The 15,785-nt window shown below is 50.5% G+C and overlaps 6 protein-coding genes across 6 annotated transcripts; 3 read left to right on the top strand and 3 right to left on the bottom strand.

Annotated features, from left to right (window-relative positions):
- Positions 1–1,209: 1,209 nt before the first annotated feature.
- TRIVIDRAFT_141952 (uncharacterized protein) lies at positions 1,210–2,358 on the top strand (the record flags this gene model as incomplete). The annotated part of the gene is made up of 1 exon (XM_014105001.1): positions 1,210–2,358. One exon carries the CDS (start codon positions 1,210–1,212, stop codon positions 2,356–2,358), a length of 1,149 nt encoding a protein of 382 aa, XP_013960476.1.
- An 893-nt stretch (positions 2,359–3,251) lies between these two features.
- TRIVIDRAFT_73622 (uncharacterized protein) lies at positions 3,252–4,197 on the top strand (the record flags this gene model as incomplete). Its single annotated transcript, XM_014105000.1, has 4 exons — positions 3,252–3,366; positions 3,531–3,693; positions 3,763–3,971; positions 4,032–4,197. 3 exons carry the CDS (start codon positions 3,573–3,575, stop codon positions 4,107–4,109), a joined length of 408 nt encoding a protein of 135 aa, XP_013960475.1.
- A 229-nt stretch (positions 4,198–4,426) lies between these two features.
- TRIVIDRAFT_63586 (uncharacterized protein) lies at positions 4,427–5,302 on the bottom strand (the record flags this gene model as incomplete). Its single annotated transcript, XM_014105433.1, has 1 exon — positions 4,427–5,302. The coding sequence occupies one exon, from the start codon at positions 5,300–5,302 to the stop codon at positions 4,427–4,429; it is 876 nt and encodes a 291-aa protein (XP_013960908.1).
- A 520-nt stretch (positions 5,303–5,822) lies between these two features.
- On the bottom strand, positions 5,823–7,187 carry TRIVIDRAFT_218430 (uncharacterized protein; the record flags this gene model as incomplete). The annotated part of the gene is made up of 3 exons (XM_014104999.1): positions 5,823–6,379; positions 6,467–6,556; positions 6,620–7,187. The coding sequence occupies 3 exons, from the start codon at positions 7,185–7,187 to the stop codon at positions 5,823–5,825; spliced, it is 1,215 nt and encodes a 404-aa protein (XP_013960474.1).
- A 583-nt stretch (positions 7,188–7,770) lies between these two features.
- TRIVIDRAFT_36346 (uncharacterized protein) lies at positions 7,771–9,537 on the bottom strand (the record flags this gene model as incomplete). Its single annotated transcript, XM_014104998.1, has 1 exon — positions 7,771–9,537. One exon carries the CDS (start codon positions 9,535–9,537, stop codon positions 7,771–7,773), a length of 1,767 nt encoding a protein of 588 aa, XP_013960473.1.
- A 794-nt stretch (positions 9,538–10,331) lies between these two features.
- On the top strand, positions 10,332–14,911 carry TRIVIDRAFT_35958 (uncharacterized protein; the record flags this gene model as incomplete). The annotated part of the gene is made up of 4 exons (XM_014104997.1): positions 10,332–10,511; positions 10,879–12,897; positions 12,958–14,583; positions 14,657–14,911. 4 exons carry the CDS (start codon positions 10,332–10,334, stop codon positions 14,909–14,911), a joined length of 4,080 nt encoding a protein of 1,359 aa, XP_013960472.1.
- Between the last annotated feature and the right edge of the window lie 874 nt (positions 14,912–15,785).

The following is a 15,785-nucleotide window of genomic DNA, read 5'->3' as shown; positions in this document are numbered from 1 at the left end:
AAAGGCTGGCAATCTGACTCAATCGGCAAGCCAGATTTAGTGCACGGCGCCTCCGTGGGGCGTTGCATCGCCGCCCTTGCCATGGAATGTGCTAGAGTTCCCCAGCTTAGGTAATGCGCTTGATTGGCTGAGCGCGCCTGGATGACGGCATGCCGCAATATCTCCGCCGCCGGATGACTAAGAATGGGTGTTTCTGCTGTTTACTAAGGCACGGAAGTACCAATGGAAGGAGTGACATTGAGGAGATGAAGCACCTTGATGGTTAACTGCTTGGATTCCGTAGGTAATTTCTGTCGTGGCCTTGAGCAAATCTCTCATTTCTTCGTAGCTCCTCCAACTAACTGTCCATCATGATGTGAGCCTGTGCGACCACAGTTATTTCCGCCTCAGTGCCGAGCACTCGTACGGAGTGCTTGCCTGTAACCTGCGAGTATCATGGACGGATTGGCCGATGACTCGCCATTCAGATCTGTTATATCCGTCGCAGATTGGATCGACAGGGGCCGTGTCTGGTTGCTTGTGCTGCCCTTTGCCACCTTCTGGTACCAAGTGACAGGCCGTCAATCTGATCTTGCCATTTTCCTGATATGTCTTGCTTGGAACCTGCGCTGCTCACTCATGCCTCTCTGCTATGAGCTGGCATGTTCCAGATTTGTTCTTGGCGGCGTGGCATTGGCTGCCATAGTTTCAATTGGCCTTCAGCTCCTAGGGCATATTTGGACATGCGGACATGATGAACCCCAGAGCGGCACCGCTTATTTGATACCGTGTCGCATAACGCACAGTCGAGAGCTTCCAAAAAAGCATGCTTTTTCTTATCCTTACTTGATTGTGGGAATACCCATCGGTTATAGAGGAACCATTAATGGCGTGGTATCTGTGGATGACCTGGATGTCTCTTCATCCTGGCTGTTGAATATTTGGCGAGCGAGGAGCTGGCTTCGTGTTGACTCGGCGGATTATCTAGAAAGAGGTAACAACAAGCTAGGGCTTCGTGCCAAGCTTGATACATACCTTAGATCTCAGGTCTGGTTATGGCACGAAAGCTCACGAGCGAATATTTGCTGATGGTTGCAGGATGCGAATCCCGGGGACTACCCCCACGCCTTCCTTGTTACTACCCCAAAGTTTCTTGGATATCAGTTCAACCCAATTTCGTTTTGGTATCTCTACTCTTTGGACAGGACCCTCTCTGCTATTGTGTTGGAGATGAACAACATCTTTGGCGAGAGACGACCATATCTGGTAATTCGCGACACCGCAGACGATGCCACGCGGATTTCCTCAGAGGAGACTTCCCACCCGACACCTGCCTGGGTAAAAGCTTCTTGGAAAAAAGATTTCCACATGTCTCCCTTCAATTCTCGCAAAGGGTCTTATTCCATGCTGGCCAGAGACCCCTTTGAAGGCAACGTGGAAAGCTTCTCCGGCATTGACATAGCTCTTGATCTAGTCTCGTCCAAAGGACAGTCTAAAGTGGCTACCCGACTACTCTCTGATGGCACACCAATTGACGCTTCACAGATGGGGTCATTGAAGAAGGCCGAATTTGCTCTGACCTGGTTTTGGGTCGTGTTTCTGACATTCCCAAGAATCGTCAGGGAAGCGGCGTCCTTGTTCTTTTACCACCAGCTACATGTCTGGTACCGACCGGAGCCGTTAAAGGATAGCCTTGGGAGGCTCGCAAACAGTACCGAAGCGAAACTGGAGTCAATTTTTCGTCAATACCTACGATTTCTCGTCGAACAATCGTCAAGCCCGCTGAGTGTGACTTATGTCCCAAGTGGCCTTCAAGAGAGCAGCGAGGAAACCTTCACCTCTCCAGAATCATCGGGTCACCAGGAGCAAATTGAGCACGTGAAGATCAAAATCCTTACGCCCGTCTTCTACTCTCGGTTTGTTCATTATGCGCATGACTTTGAGGCCATATTCTGCGAACTGGCGGAAAATTGCACCATATGGGTTGACCGGCCTGAAACGTTACCCAAAATCTTTCTGAAGAAGCAGCCCCCGCCCTTATATGTACCGGGCTTTATGGATTTCCTGTATTTCAAGACAATCCAGCGGCTGCGGCGTCGGCCGCCAAATATTATGCGCCCGATGACTTCGGCCGATTCAGCCGGATCTACGACGACTCCAGAGGACCTCCGAGGCTTTCGGATATCGCCCATGGATGCATTTGTTCTGGAGCACTCCAGCAGGGAAACACGAGCATCCTATCGATCACTGCTAGCTCGAATGTTTGTGGCAGACCGGTTCTTCTTTAGCATACCCGAGATCATTGATGCTGTACTGTTAATCGGGCGTCTTAGCGTTGCCTCGTGGTTGCTGTCCTTTGGGTCGGCAATACCACGCTGATACCAATGGATGCCATTGCTTGTTTCTGGGCACACTTAGCGTTGCATAAGAAGGATTTAGATGCAGGGACTATGCAAAAGATCAACTGCACCCGAAGCTTACATGTCACCTTTATAGGACTCTTTTCTACCACCAGGGAACGGGCCAGCTGTGCGCCATTTCCAAATACTGGCAACGGCACAAAAAACCCCCCTCTTTGATGATGGAAGAATCTCTGCAACGGTGTCTACCTACCAGATATGATCTGGTATACGGAGTAGTAGTTTATCCTGAAAAGTAAGAACCTCATCCCGTGGAAGACATGATGTTTATTGACAAGGATCATGGCTTAGTCCCGCAAAATGATTTGAGTTTCTGGATTGCCGACTGCCCGTAGGCGTGTCAGCATACTAATCCTCCACGAGTTGCCGAAAATGCATCGATATACTACTCCGTACACGAGCAGCAATCACTTCCGAACGCCGGCAATGGAACCTTCATCTTATCGGCCGAGCTGGTCCGTACCCCATAATCCATCCTGCAGCTCATTCCAAATTCTGTTACTTGGGATGTTTGCCGTCTCTTAGCACGGAGCCACTTTTTCGCCCTAAACAACTCATGACAAATAGCCAAGGCCAATAGTTTGGTGAGGCCGGCAGCCCTGGTTGCTTCCAGCGATGGTCAACAGGGAATAGCGTCTCTGACAGGGCAGGCAGTTAGCTCCATCTGGATTGCCATGATGCTAACAACGCAAACTCTCAGTGAAGCTTTGAATTTGGAACGCCGACGACATGAACCGGTTTACCCGTCCGATGTTCCTGTCGGGATGAGGTCAGAACACCGCTTTGCCGAGGAAGCAGTGTTTGGATTGAGGATATAAAGGCCGTCGATTCTCTCTTCGAATATCCCATCCCCAATCCTACCAACTAAGCTTCAACCCTCCAGCTCCACCTCACAGCTTCATTGAATCCGACGTCATTGCCGCCGCCGTGCCTCATTTGACCCCGCCAAAGGCTGAAATCCTATCTGGTACGCTCCAACCAGTTTTGCTACCCCGCCAGCCCATGCATGAAGCTGCAGCAGAGCTCTCTATAAGGAGCTGTCTTATTCTGCCCTCATCTTGGCGAATGATCTACCTCTTCTCGTTTTGAACCAACAGCTCTCTAACAATCTTTTCTCTTCTGATTTTCTAGAAACGAATATCAATTCTTAAACCACACATACCTCCATTCACCATGCCTCTCACCGGACACTGCCTCTGCAAGGCCGTTACCTACACGGCCGCCGTCGACGCCCCCATCATCACTGGCTACGACCACTGTGACGACTGCCAGCGCCAATCCGGCTCAACCTACTGTATGCATACCCCCCCGCATCGCAACAATGCTCGATTCATCCATGCGGAAGGCTAATTCGTTTCTGCAGCTCTCGTTGCCGTCGTCCCCAAGGCCTCTCTCACCATCAACGGACCCATCAAGAAGTGGACCGGCACCGCCGCCTCTGGAAACGCCGTCCACCGACTCTTCTGCTCCGAGTGCGGATCTCCCATCGCCCACGACCCCGATGGTGCCCCCGAGATCATTGCGCTCAAGGCCGGAACTCTCGACACCGAGATTAAGAAGACCCTGAAGCCTGTTAGTTGACCCTCGAGACTTTTCTATCATACGTGCATCTAACGCGATACAAACAAACAGGACACTGAAATCTGGACCGCTGGCAAGCTGCCTTTCTGCCAGGAGAAGCTCGCCAACGCCTTTGAGTTTATGCCCTAGAGTATAGTGGTGGAGAGGAGGAGGATAACGTACATTACGACTAGGCTATAGTATACGAACAATATAGTGAATAATTTTTTTCTCAGAATGACTGTCAGTGCCTGTCACATCGTCAATTGGCTCAGCATGCTACGATGGAGACTCACCCTGTCACCGATATCCTGTCGCAGTGTGAAGATGTTATGCAAATGTAGGTGTATTAATTATGCTTAAAGTACAAACATGTGATTTTGAGCACCATGCCACTCTCGAAACCCATTCAAACACCCTCTTCATACCTAGTTCCATCATCTCCAAACACCATGTCATTCATCTCATCACAGCATCCCAAGAACAAGACCGCCAACAATTGCCAAAGTCAGACCCAGTTTCTCGAACGAGGAGACTGCATTGGACGTCTCGGTAGCTGGGGGCAAGTGCACCACTGGCTTTCTTGGGGGTTCAGTTGGCGTGGCTGCAGCTGAAAAGGACTGATTGGTGAAGGAAGCTGTGAGAGTGATGCCTGTGATAGTGGGACCCGTGATAATGGTGTCTTGTTGTTTGCTGAAGTCTTGAGGAACCTCGTCACAGGATTTTTGAGGTCCGAGCGCTGTAACGGCGACACTATGATCGATGGCCAAGGATGCCTGCGTGATAGGCTCGCTGGGCTCATCCGTGGTGCTGGGGGCGATGGGGATGATGGAAGCCATGGGTGTTGTTGTTGGGATGGGGATATAAGTCTGAGCTGGTGAAACGAATTCCGGGACGCCGTAAGGATGTTCGGGTGCGTTGCACAGAACCGCTTTTACTCCGGTCAGGATGTTGTACCAGATGTAGTTGACATCGTTGTAAAGGTCATGTTCTACGAGGCAGCTCTGGCACTCAAGCCAGTTGGCAAAAGTGGTTCCGCTGCATTTGCATTCGGCGACCTTCGTGAGGTTCGCAGCTGCCGCGGCCGGGAGGGGCCAGGGGGGCGTATAGGGATCAATTGAGCACTGGTCTTCCCTGAAGATGACTTCAATACAAGGGGGAACGTCGTCAAGAGGGTCAACCGAGGGAAGCTCTGGCGGAGTGGCTGGCAGTATGGCGCAAATGCCGGGCTCGCCAGGCTCACCAGATGCGGTTTGATTGCATTCAGCCGCCGAGGCAGATGCGGAGGTGATGGACACCAGAGCTGCAGCAGCAGCGAAAAAGGCGGTAGTGTTGTACTTCATGGTGAATATGTCTGACGATAGAAGCTGTGAGGCTATGATGGATATGATGCTGTGGCTCCAAGAAAAGAGAAACTGTATGAAAACAAGAGAGCAGAGCGAGCAATACTGGGATGGATGAAGAAGCTGAGAGATGAAAGAGATTAAGTTGGAATCTGGAGAGAGAAGAAGATATAGCCAGAGTTGGTTCCCTCTTTCCAGCTTTGGGAATGTCGCTTAGCGACCGTTCTTCCCTCTTTGGAGCGAGGCAGTTTGGCGATTCCGTCCTTCCAAAGTGCAAGTCATATGACGGAGAAGATTGTGAGAAAGGAAGCTGCCCGTCGAGATGCGAAGTAGGCATCAACGGCTCACGCTTCGCTCATGTGGGCTCCTGCTTGGGAGATAATTGGTCTGTATGTCCATATTGCTATTAATATTGATCGATATGAGTCTTCTGTGCATCTATAAAGGTCGGTATATAAACAGTCATACATCCATGCCATCAAATTATTGGTTCGTAAACTCTTGCTTTCATCATTCATCATTACAATATACCCAAGATAAGAACGAGGCTTCCTGCAATGCCGCTCAGAGCCAGCCAGTTGCTACGAGGAATGGATCCGGTAGCTGCGTTCTTGTTTGGAGCCTCGGGCTCCGGTTGCTGTTTCTGCAGAGAATTGGTCTGTGAGGCAGAAGAAGTAAAGCAGCTCGCAGTGCCGCACTTGTATCCACTGGGACAGCATCCAGCCACCGATCCTGCGTCTTTTCCGCAGAGGAACCAGCCGCTCGCACACTCGTTTGATGCAGTGGTGGTGGGCACGTCGTTTGCCGGGACAACGACGGTGACGCCGTGGGAGATGATGGTTGAAGACGGCGCCGGGCAGGAGAGCGTCTGGCAATCGCGTTCGGTGCGGCAGCAACCGCCTCCGTGAGTGGCGAGGCAGCCATAGAAGCCAGTTGGACAGCCGGTCTGAGTCTCGTCCGTCTGAGTTGTAGTCAAGCGGGAAGCTGAGGTGGTGGACGAGGAAGAGGAGGTGGAGGTGGAAGTGGCGTCCGTGGGTCTCCATGGCGCTGCTCCAGTTGCAGTCCCAGTCCCTGAGTCTGTGGCTTTCCTGTCAGTGTCTGTGTAACAGAGGAGGGTCTGAGATCTCAGTGACAGTGAGAGTCACACCATGGGTGATGGATTACCTGAAGAGACACTTGTATGCGTCTGGGTGGTGCTTTGAGGCGGCGGTGAGGTCGACGTCGGAATACCGGTGGCCGAAGCACTTGGAACGCCTGTACGTCTTGTTGTCAGCTTTGCAATCTCGGCAGATCAGCGCTGAGGTGTTCTTCACTCACATCCAATTCCCTGACAGACATATCCGGGAATACAGCAGCCACCCCCGAGATCAGCTGCGCAGCTCACGGCATCCCCAGGACAATTGCCGACTCCTCCTCCGCATGTGACTCCGTTAGGACAGCAGGCAACCTGTCCAGCATCTGAACCCGACACATTGGTGCAGTATGTTCCATCTGGACAGCACTTGTTAGGTGCGTCAATGTTTGAACAGCTCTCCGTCCCTGAAGGGCACGCTGCTCGGTTCTGCAGAATTGCCAGCACGTCTGCGGCACGTCGCAGCAGATTCTCTTCTGAGTCATGGAAGTGATTCGAGAATGCTGGGCGGTAGCGCTTCGTGGAGTTGCTGGAGGCATCTTCATCGTCGTAGTCGTCGAGCCATAGGTTCGCGGCCTCGAAGGCGGGCGCTTGTGGGAGTGGTTCGAAGGCAAGGTGCTCAGGAAACAGCTTTTCGTTCGGATTCGGCAGCTGCTTCTTAATCGCCGTGGCCAGCGGTTGGTCTGCCGCCACTTCAGATACCAGAGCGAGGAGGGCTGCTGGCAGGAGAAGCATTTTGTGGAGGGATGTCATGGTTGTGGCGGTCAGCGCCTTTGAGAATCTCGAGAGCTCGCGGCGCCAACTGTATGTACGGCGCAAAGAATGGCAATGTGTCGCAGCTGAAACAAAGCTAAATGAACATGGACAAAGAATTGAGATTTTCCCTTGGCTGCCCCCAAAACAAGCTAGCAATGCATGCAAGTCACCCACGAATTGGCGATGCTCACACCCGCGCCAAGTTTCAATACAAACAAGCTGGTGGCTGGGGTAACCAGCTGAGCTTGGGTGGGCCACAACACAGCAGCTAAGCCGCATACGAAGTACATCCTTATTACAGCACACAACAATCAATCGCCCGATGCTAAGAGAATAGTGAATTGGCTGGATTATGATGATAAGACTACGAGCGTGAAATAAAATTCTTGAATTGAATTATTTAGTGAAAATGTGTGGGATCTTGCGGAGAGCATGGCTTTTCATTACCATCATGATCATTGGTTGTGGGGACGCATGGTATCTACATACCTATTCATCCATAATCTTACACCTCGACGAATTGCTATATAATAATACATACATGTCATGTTCCATCATTATGCTCGCTAGAATGTTCCGTTTAAAAAAGAGCATCTTTCTCGTCTTGAATTTCCTTCTTCTCGGCTCCCGATACCGTTTCTGTCAAGGTCTCCTTCTCATCCTTTGCGGCCGTTGAGTTTACAATGGCTGGTGCCCTCACAAAGGCATGACAGAGCAAGCCAGCAGCGACACTGACATTCAAGCTATCCACGCAGCTGTTTTGCACAAAGTACGGCACCGATAGTTCGTAATCGGCCGCTACCTTGATTGGCTTGGATAGGCCATGGCCTTCATTCCCCAGAACCAATATACTGGGATGGCTATTGAGCGGCTGTTCTGCCTCCACGGTGGCTGTTGAGATGAACTTGTCTCCGTGCCTCTGAGCGAGTTTGGGGTCTGGCGGGGCGACGGCGGCATATGTCTTCCATCCAGCTTTTCGTGACTCCTCTATAAAGCTGACGGGCGAATCGACGCTGAATATCGTAATCTCTTCCACGGCACCAGCCGCGGACTTGAGCACAACCGGGGTGAGTGTAGATGAGCTGCGATTTGTGATGCCCACTGCATCGACACCAAGATAGCTCGCCGTTCGAAGTATACCTCCCAGGTTGCCTGGATCTAGGATCTCATTGAGCAAAAGAACAAAGGGCTTTGGTGCGTTGTTGTTTTTCCGTGGGATAAACGTATCATGACCGTTGATATCTTCTTCCTCTTTTGACTGGTGATCCAGTTCAACATGAAACCCTAGCTTTCCCAGTGTCTCTTCGAGTCTCCCCAGAGATTTCACGGGCAGACGAGGCAGGGGTGAAGTTTCCAAAACGAAGCCGTTGTGTGGTCGACCCATGCTCATCTTGTCCATTAATCTCTGGTCCTCATTTGGAATAATGGTGATTGGGACCCTTCGTCTCTCCGCCAACCTCGTGATAACGGCGTTGTCTTTGGAGTCTTTTCGATTCTCGCCTCCGTAGATGAATAGTTTGTAAAGCTTTCGTCTTCCCTGCTCTAATGCTGCTTTCACAACAGACTTGCCATAGAGAAACTGCGACGCGGCGGTTGTATACTTGATGTTCATAGCCATCATCTGATTCCTCCTCTCGCGAGGCTGCGGCGTTTCCACGTCCACATCAGTGTCGTCTCTGCGGTCAAAGGGGCGATCAGATGAACGCCCTACGGAGCGCTCAACTGAACGTCTATCAGAATAAGGCGGCCTCTCGGAGCGGCCAACCGAACGTCTATCAGAATAAGACAGCCTCTCGGAGCGGCCAACCGAACGTCTATCGGAATAAAAAGGTCTCTCTGAGCGCTCTGACACAAACCGAGGAGATTCCGTCCTGCGCCGTGGGCTGGTTTCTAGTCTTTGATATGGCAGTGGACGTACGGGCTCTTGTACGAGGGCAGCGGCCTGGTCTTTGAATGCCCCATGTTTCAGTTGATAAACTAGGCTCTTTTTCCCATAGTCAGACTCTGGATTGAGGAAGCGCTTGCGTCTGGTCTCTCTGCCGGATTCTTCGTCCTCTTCCTCAGCTGCCTTTCGACCAAGTTTCTTGCGTAGTTTCTGCTGTTGCCGAGGAGATGCAGCGCCTTCGAGTGCTCTCCTTGTCAATCTATCACTTCTGTCTCCGCCCGAGGAATCTCGGTCTCTGTATTGGTCCCCGAATTGGACTCTCTCAGATCGCCGCACTCCCCTGTGGATGGCGGAGAGTGTCGCCGGCCGACTTATCTGTAAGGGATAAGCGCCACTCTTATGCACGCCATTGAACAGCTGGCGGGATAAGCCATTAGCTCTCAACTGCCCAAGCGATGTCATTATTGGGGATGGAGAGCAACTGGGTGATGCTCATTCTAAGTTGCCTTTCAAAGGGGCCCCCGGTCTTATACCAGCTCTCCAAACTGAGCTTCGATGCAACTATGTCCCAAATTATTTTTTTCTGCCGGCCATCGTGGGGGTGGCTACAGGGGTCTAGCAAAGGCGGTGAGCATGAATACCCTTGTAGCGCATACGACTAAGCCTATTCTGGCAGTGTATTCAACGCGTTCCCAGCATGTCTTAGGTCAGATATATGGGGCCGCGTCCAGATGTCTACAAGTGAATGCGATTCAGATTGTGCCCAGTCCGATGTTCCGTGGATATCCTACGATCTCCAGCTCTATGGCACCGATTCTGTGTTTCTGGGCTTCTACTGATGCATGCCGGTAGCGCTGGGGCGCTTGAATTGAAGAGGTACGGCTCCCACTGTCTGCTTTGCGGGACGGCTTACCGCGAGCTGTCGCATCTCTCCCTGTCGTTGTAGAAGAGCTTGAGCTAACATGAAGATGCAGATGGACGAGATTAGTATCTTTGGAGGCATGATCGATTTAGGCGACGAAAATATCGACAATGAATTCCCCCCTCTCGATCTTCCGTTTCACAATGTCAGCGACCTCGGCGACCTTGGCGACCTAGGCGATCTTGCCCTGTTAAAGGCAGCGATAGATGGAGACGAAGAGATGGCTGATGACAAGATGGAGGAGGAGGGCGAGATTCCTCTACAAGAGAGCGCAGAACCAACACCAGAGGGCACATCTCAAATTGACACCGACATCGATTTGCCAGGGGATGAGATGCTGCAGGCTGCACCGTCAGTGCAATTCGAGATTGCGATCCCAGAGCTCTCCGTCGAGAAACGGAGCGAATACTCGGTGGTATATAGCAGTGTCGTCGAACAGATTACGGGTGTTTCTGATTTTGGCCAAGATCCGCTCCAATACGATGTTGAATTCACTGATGGTCGCGTTGATTCGGTACGTCTTGAGCAACTTTGCACATTCACATGCGCAGCTCCCATGCACCTCTCCAGCTGCGGGCCTCGCTTGAATCGAAGATCTCGCCAGCTAGCGGCATGCCCCTCCCGTTTTTTCTCCGAACATCGTATAAATGTTTTGAACATCACTTGTTTCTCACCTCTTGCCCTTCTCGGCCATTTGCTAGCCGCTATAAATAGCATCCTTTGTCTCCCACACAGCTATCCTTCTCTTCCCGCCCACTTCCTCAGATAAACCCCACCCGCTGCATGAGAGTGTCAGCTTTCTCGTATTGCGCCTTTCTCCCCCATGACCGATATATGCTCTTTCTTCCTTTTGTTTGTTCTGCATATTAACACGATCCTAGTTTGAAACTGCCGATATTCTCGAGTATATCAACGGTGAAGAGGCCCTGCAGTCATATCAAGATACACTGGACATGACCGCAGCCGATCGCAAGCGCAAATTCGCCCCCGACGAGGAGTGGGATCCTGAACTGGGTGTTACCGCCTTTGATGCTGGAGGTCTCGACGAGGAAGAAGAAGATGACATAATCTCCAGTCGCAGGCGTCCATCTCGTCCAATTCGCGTCTTGCGCTCTCGGGAGGCGAGTAGCCGCCCGAGTCATGCTGGCGATTCCATTAACTCGGAGGGTGAAGATGAAGATGGCTTGACAGAAACCAACCAGCCAACGCGGAACCTCCGAAAGCGAAAACCCATACAACTGAGACTCACCAACATGTCGTTCAATACTAGCCTTATCGACCAAGATCTGGATGAACTGGCGCTGGATTCTCGCCAATCCTCAGAAGATGAAGACACCTTTATGCCCGTTGTGTCTGACCTCGCATTGAAAAAGGGCCGCCCCAGCAGAGCTGTGCAGCGTTCCCGTCGACTAAGGAAGCAGAGAGAAAACAATGCCAGATTGTCCCACAGAAGGTCTGGGGACTCCGATATTGAATTTGAACAGCCTCGACGGTCTGCAAGAGCCACCAGAAACCAGATGAGTATGCAAGACGACGCCTTTATGGACGACGATTCGTTCTACGTGGCAGAGGAAAAGGCATCTACACCAAAGATTATTTCTGTCAGAGAAGTTTTTCAACCAATCTCTGCAGACTCCACCTTTGGTTCCGTACATATGCAGTCGTGTCATACCTGTGGGGGCTCAAAGCAGCGCGGCCAACTGCTATACTGTCAAGGGTGTTGTTTAGCTTATCATAAGAACTGCATTGGGTATAGAAGCAATCGAGAGCATATGGCTACCAAAGTTGGAGAAGAAGATTTTGTACTCCAATGCAGATTCTGTCTCAATACCCACTCGAAGAAAGATAGCAGTGCACCAAGACATAGCTCCTGCCAGGAGTGCAAGAAAGACGGCCGATCCTGCGCCGCTTTTTCTCGAAAAAAGACTGCCCGACAGGAAGAAAAACTGCGTGAAGAGAATGGTGGTGTCGACCCCGTCACCCCAGTATCACCTGAGCTCGTTAACAACGCCGACAATGTACTTTTCCGTTGTACTACCTGTCACCGCGGGTGGCATCAAGAGCATCTGCCGTCCATAGGGAATGATCCAATTGGAACGGATGTCAAGTCTGAACGCCTTAAGGATTACTCAGTCGACTGGCGATGTAATGATTGCAGTTCTACTAGAAGCAAGATTCATCGTCTGGTGGCGTGGCGACCTGTGCGCCAGTGTAATCCCTCACCAACTTACGGAGATATCAATGAAGACGAGAGGGAATATCTCATTAAATGGCAAGACACCTCATTTGCCCACTGCTCTTGGGCCTCTGGAGCTTGGGTGTTTGGCGTGAGTGCCGGCACTATGCGATCCTCTTTTGCAAAGCGAGCGCTTGAGCAGGATCTTTTAAAGCTCACCAGCGAAGAGGCTGTTCCAGACGAATACATCACCCCCGACATCATTTTTAATGTCAAATCGGACGACCTAGGTCCACTGGGGAAATCAAAAGCAGAGGATCTTGCCAATATCTCCCGGGTCAAGAAAATCCTGGTCAAGTTTCATGGCCTTGGTTATGATGACGTTGTATGGGACTCTCCCCCTACCGCAGATAAACCTCGACTCTACAAGGCCTTTGTAGAAGCATACCGCGAATACATTGAAGGCAAATACTTCCAAAACGACTCCCCTCAGAAGATGAAAGAGCGCATCAGGTTGTACAAAAATACTCGATTCGCAGAAGTGGACACGCAGCCCGCTGGCCTTACTCGAGGAAAGCTAATGGGCTATCAGATAGAGGGTCTCAATTGGCTTTTGCAAAATTATCATCAAAGCCGAAGTGTCGTTCTAGCAGACGAAATGGGATTAGGTAAAACAGTTCAGGTCGTCGGTGTGGTAACCTCCCTGGTGCAGGACACGCCTAAAGTAAGTTAAAACTCCGTGCGTCTTTTGCTACTATTCAATTCTTGTCTAACCCTTTAAAAGTGTTGGCCCTTCCTCATTGTAGTCCCCAATGCTACCTGTGCCAACTGGCGTCGAGAATTTAAACAATGGGCTCCGGGTGTCAGGGTTGTTGCTTATCATGGAGGCAAAGAGCCCCAAGATCTCGCTTATAAATATGAACTATTTCCAAATGGTTCTGGAGACCTGAGAGCTCAAGTCGTCATCATGTCCTATGACTCGGCTCAAGATCCACGGACGTCTTCTCTTTTCAAGTCCGTCAGCTGGAAAGGACTGGTTGTTGATGAGGGCCAGCGGCTGAAGAATGACCAAAACCTTCTCTACACTGCCCTGAAGTCTATGAAGATACCATTTCGACTATTGTTAACTGGTACACCACTGCAAAACAACAAGAGAGAGCTCTTCAACCTCTTGCAGTTCATAGATGAGAAGCAAAATGCAGAGAAACTGGACGAGGAATATGCTGTTTTAGACAAAGACAATCTTCCTAAGCTGCACGAGAAAATTCGGCCGTATTTTCTACGAAGAACAAAGCTCGGTGTTCTCAAGTTTCTTCCTCCCATGGCACAGATTATTCTCCCCGTTACCATGACTGTCATTCAGGAGAAGCTCTCAAAGAGCATCATGGCGAAGAATCCACAGCTTATTCGAGCTGTCTTTGCAAAGAGTAAAATGAATGCAAAGGACCGTGGTAGCTTGAACAACATCCTGATGCAGCTGCGCAAATGTTTATGCCATCCTTTCATGTATTCCGAGGCAATTGAAGAGCGCCATCACGACCCAAAGGTTCTCCATCGCAATTTGGTAGAGGCATCTGCCAAACTTCTATTATTGGAAATCATGCTGCCCAAGTTGAAGGAGCGAGGCCACCGCGTTCTCATATTTAGCCAGTTTTTGCAGCAGCTTGACATTGTCGAAGATTTTCTTAATGGAGTTGGCTACGGATACCGTCGTCTAGATGGATCTATTTCTGGCTTGGAGAAGCAGCGACGCATCGATGCCTTCAATGAGCCCGGCTCTGAACTCTTTGCCTTTTTATTATCGACTAGGGCTGGTGGTGTTGGGATCAATCTTGCAACAGCGGACACTGTCATTATCATGGACCCCGATTTTAACCCCCATCAGGATATCCAGGCACTGTCTCGTGCTCACCGCATTGGTCAAAAGAATAAGGTCCTGTGCTTTCAGCTCATGACCAAAGATTCGGTAGAGGAACGAATCATGGAAATTGGCCGCAAGAAAATGGCTCTGGATCACGCACTAATCGAGAGTATGGATGACGAAGAGCTTGAAGGTGCTGACTTGGAATCGATCTTGAAGCACGGTGCCCAGGCCTTGTTCGACGAGGATTACCAGAAGACAGCCATTCATTATGATTCCGCCTCTGTCGACAAGCTCTTGGATCGCTCTCAGATGGAACAGACTGCGGCGAATGACGACAACTCCGCCGAAAGCCAGTTTACCTATGCCCGTGTATGGGCTAATGACAAGCTTGGATTTGAGGAGAATAAGGAAGTTGGAGAGGATCAAGCTCCAGAGCCCATCAGTTCTAGTGTCTGGGACCAGATTCTTGCTCAAAGAGAAGAGGAAGCCCGGAGAGAAGAGGAGGCCAACAAAGAAGTCCTCGGACGTGGTGCAAGACGGCGCATGGTATGTTGACCTGCCCTAGTTATATATCCCATTCTGGTCAATGGGAGACAAATGCTAATAATTATGTTCATAGGCTGTCAACTATGGAGCAAAGGGCACAGATAATCTGGCGGTAGTTGGCGACGTCGCTGTTGAGTCTTCAGACTCTTCTGACGACTTTGACGGGGCAAATATGCCTGAATCTGACGACGACAAATCCGATGATGACATGAACCCCGCGAACAAAGGTAAGGAACTAGAATATCTGCTTACACAAAACCCAAGTTTATCATTCTTTCTCGAGCAACCAATGAAAGACTCTAAAGCTAACGAACAATTTCAGCCGTGACAGAAGCTGAGATTTTATCGATGCAAGACGTCGGATCAAAACAGCGGCAAAACCTTGCCTTCCCCAAAGAACAGCAATTCGATTCAAAGCAAAGACAAGCGCTTCCGCCTTCTGTTGGATCACAACCGACCGTCGATGTGCCTCCACAATCAGCCCCCCGTAAAAGGGGCAGGCCTCGAAAGTCAATGCCCATCCCCGATGGTGGGGCTATAAACATTAACGACGGCTCCCAAGCCAAACCACAAGCAATACAACAACCAAATACCCCAGCATTGGTATATAGGAAGGGCTTTGATTCCGCTAGACGCCAGCAAACCTTCCAACATTACCAGCAATATCTCCAGTATGGCGGCCGACAACCGCCTACAGGCCCTCCGCAACCTCAACCTGCTCTACCTGCCCAAGCGCCACCAACCGGGTTTGAGTATCTCGCCATGCTTAACACTGAAGCGCAGATCCGCGTGGCACTAGACACCATTCACCGTTCTGATAAGCCAGCATCAATGAAGGAGCGACACATGGCCGCTCTGTACCACAGGTTAGGCCAAGTGCACCTGCAGAGCGGGACTCGGCAGAGTTGAAATTTTCATCGCCCCCCTGCTCTCTCTCCGATCAGTAGTGGGCAAAGGAATAGACTATAACTTGATGACATTTTTATGGTTCTTGAAAACAAAAACAAGAAGATTTTTACAATAATTACATAGCTTTTAACATACATATAGAAAGAGACAATTGCTTGGCTTTGTCACAGGATGGGCGGCCACGCTATTAGAGACATGAGGGGAAAAAAAAATGAAAAAAGCATTTAATGAACCTTGATCAAACAGCCGATGATTTTATTTTGCACAGTAGGCGCAGCAAATACCAGCAGATG

This window comes from Trichoderma virens (assembly GCF_000170995.1).
Source record: "Trichoderma virens Gv29-8 chromosome Unknown TRIVIscaffold_2, whole genome shotgun sequence".
NCBI lineage: Eukaryota > Fungi > Ascomycota > Sordariomycetes > Hypocreales > Hypocreaceae > Trichoderma > Trichoderma virens.
The sequence above is the reverse complement of the archived record's forward strand: the minus strand, read 5'-3'. Positions and strand labels throughout refer to the sequence as shown.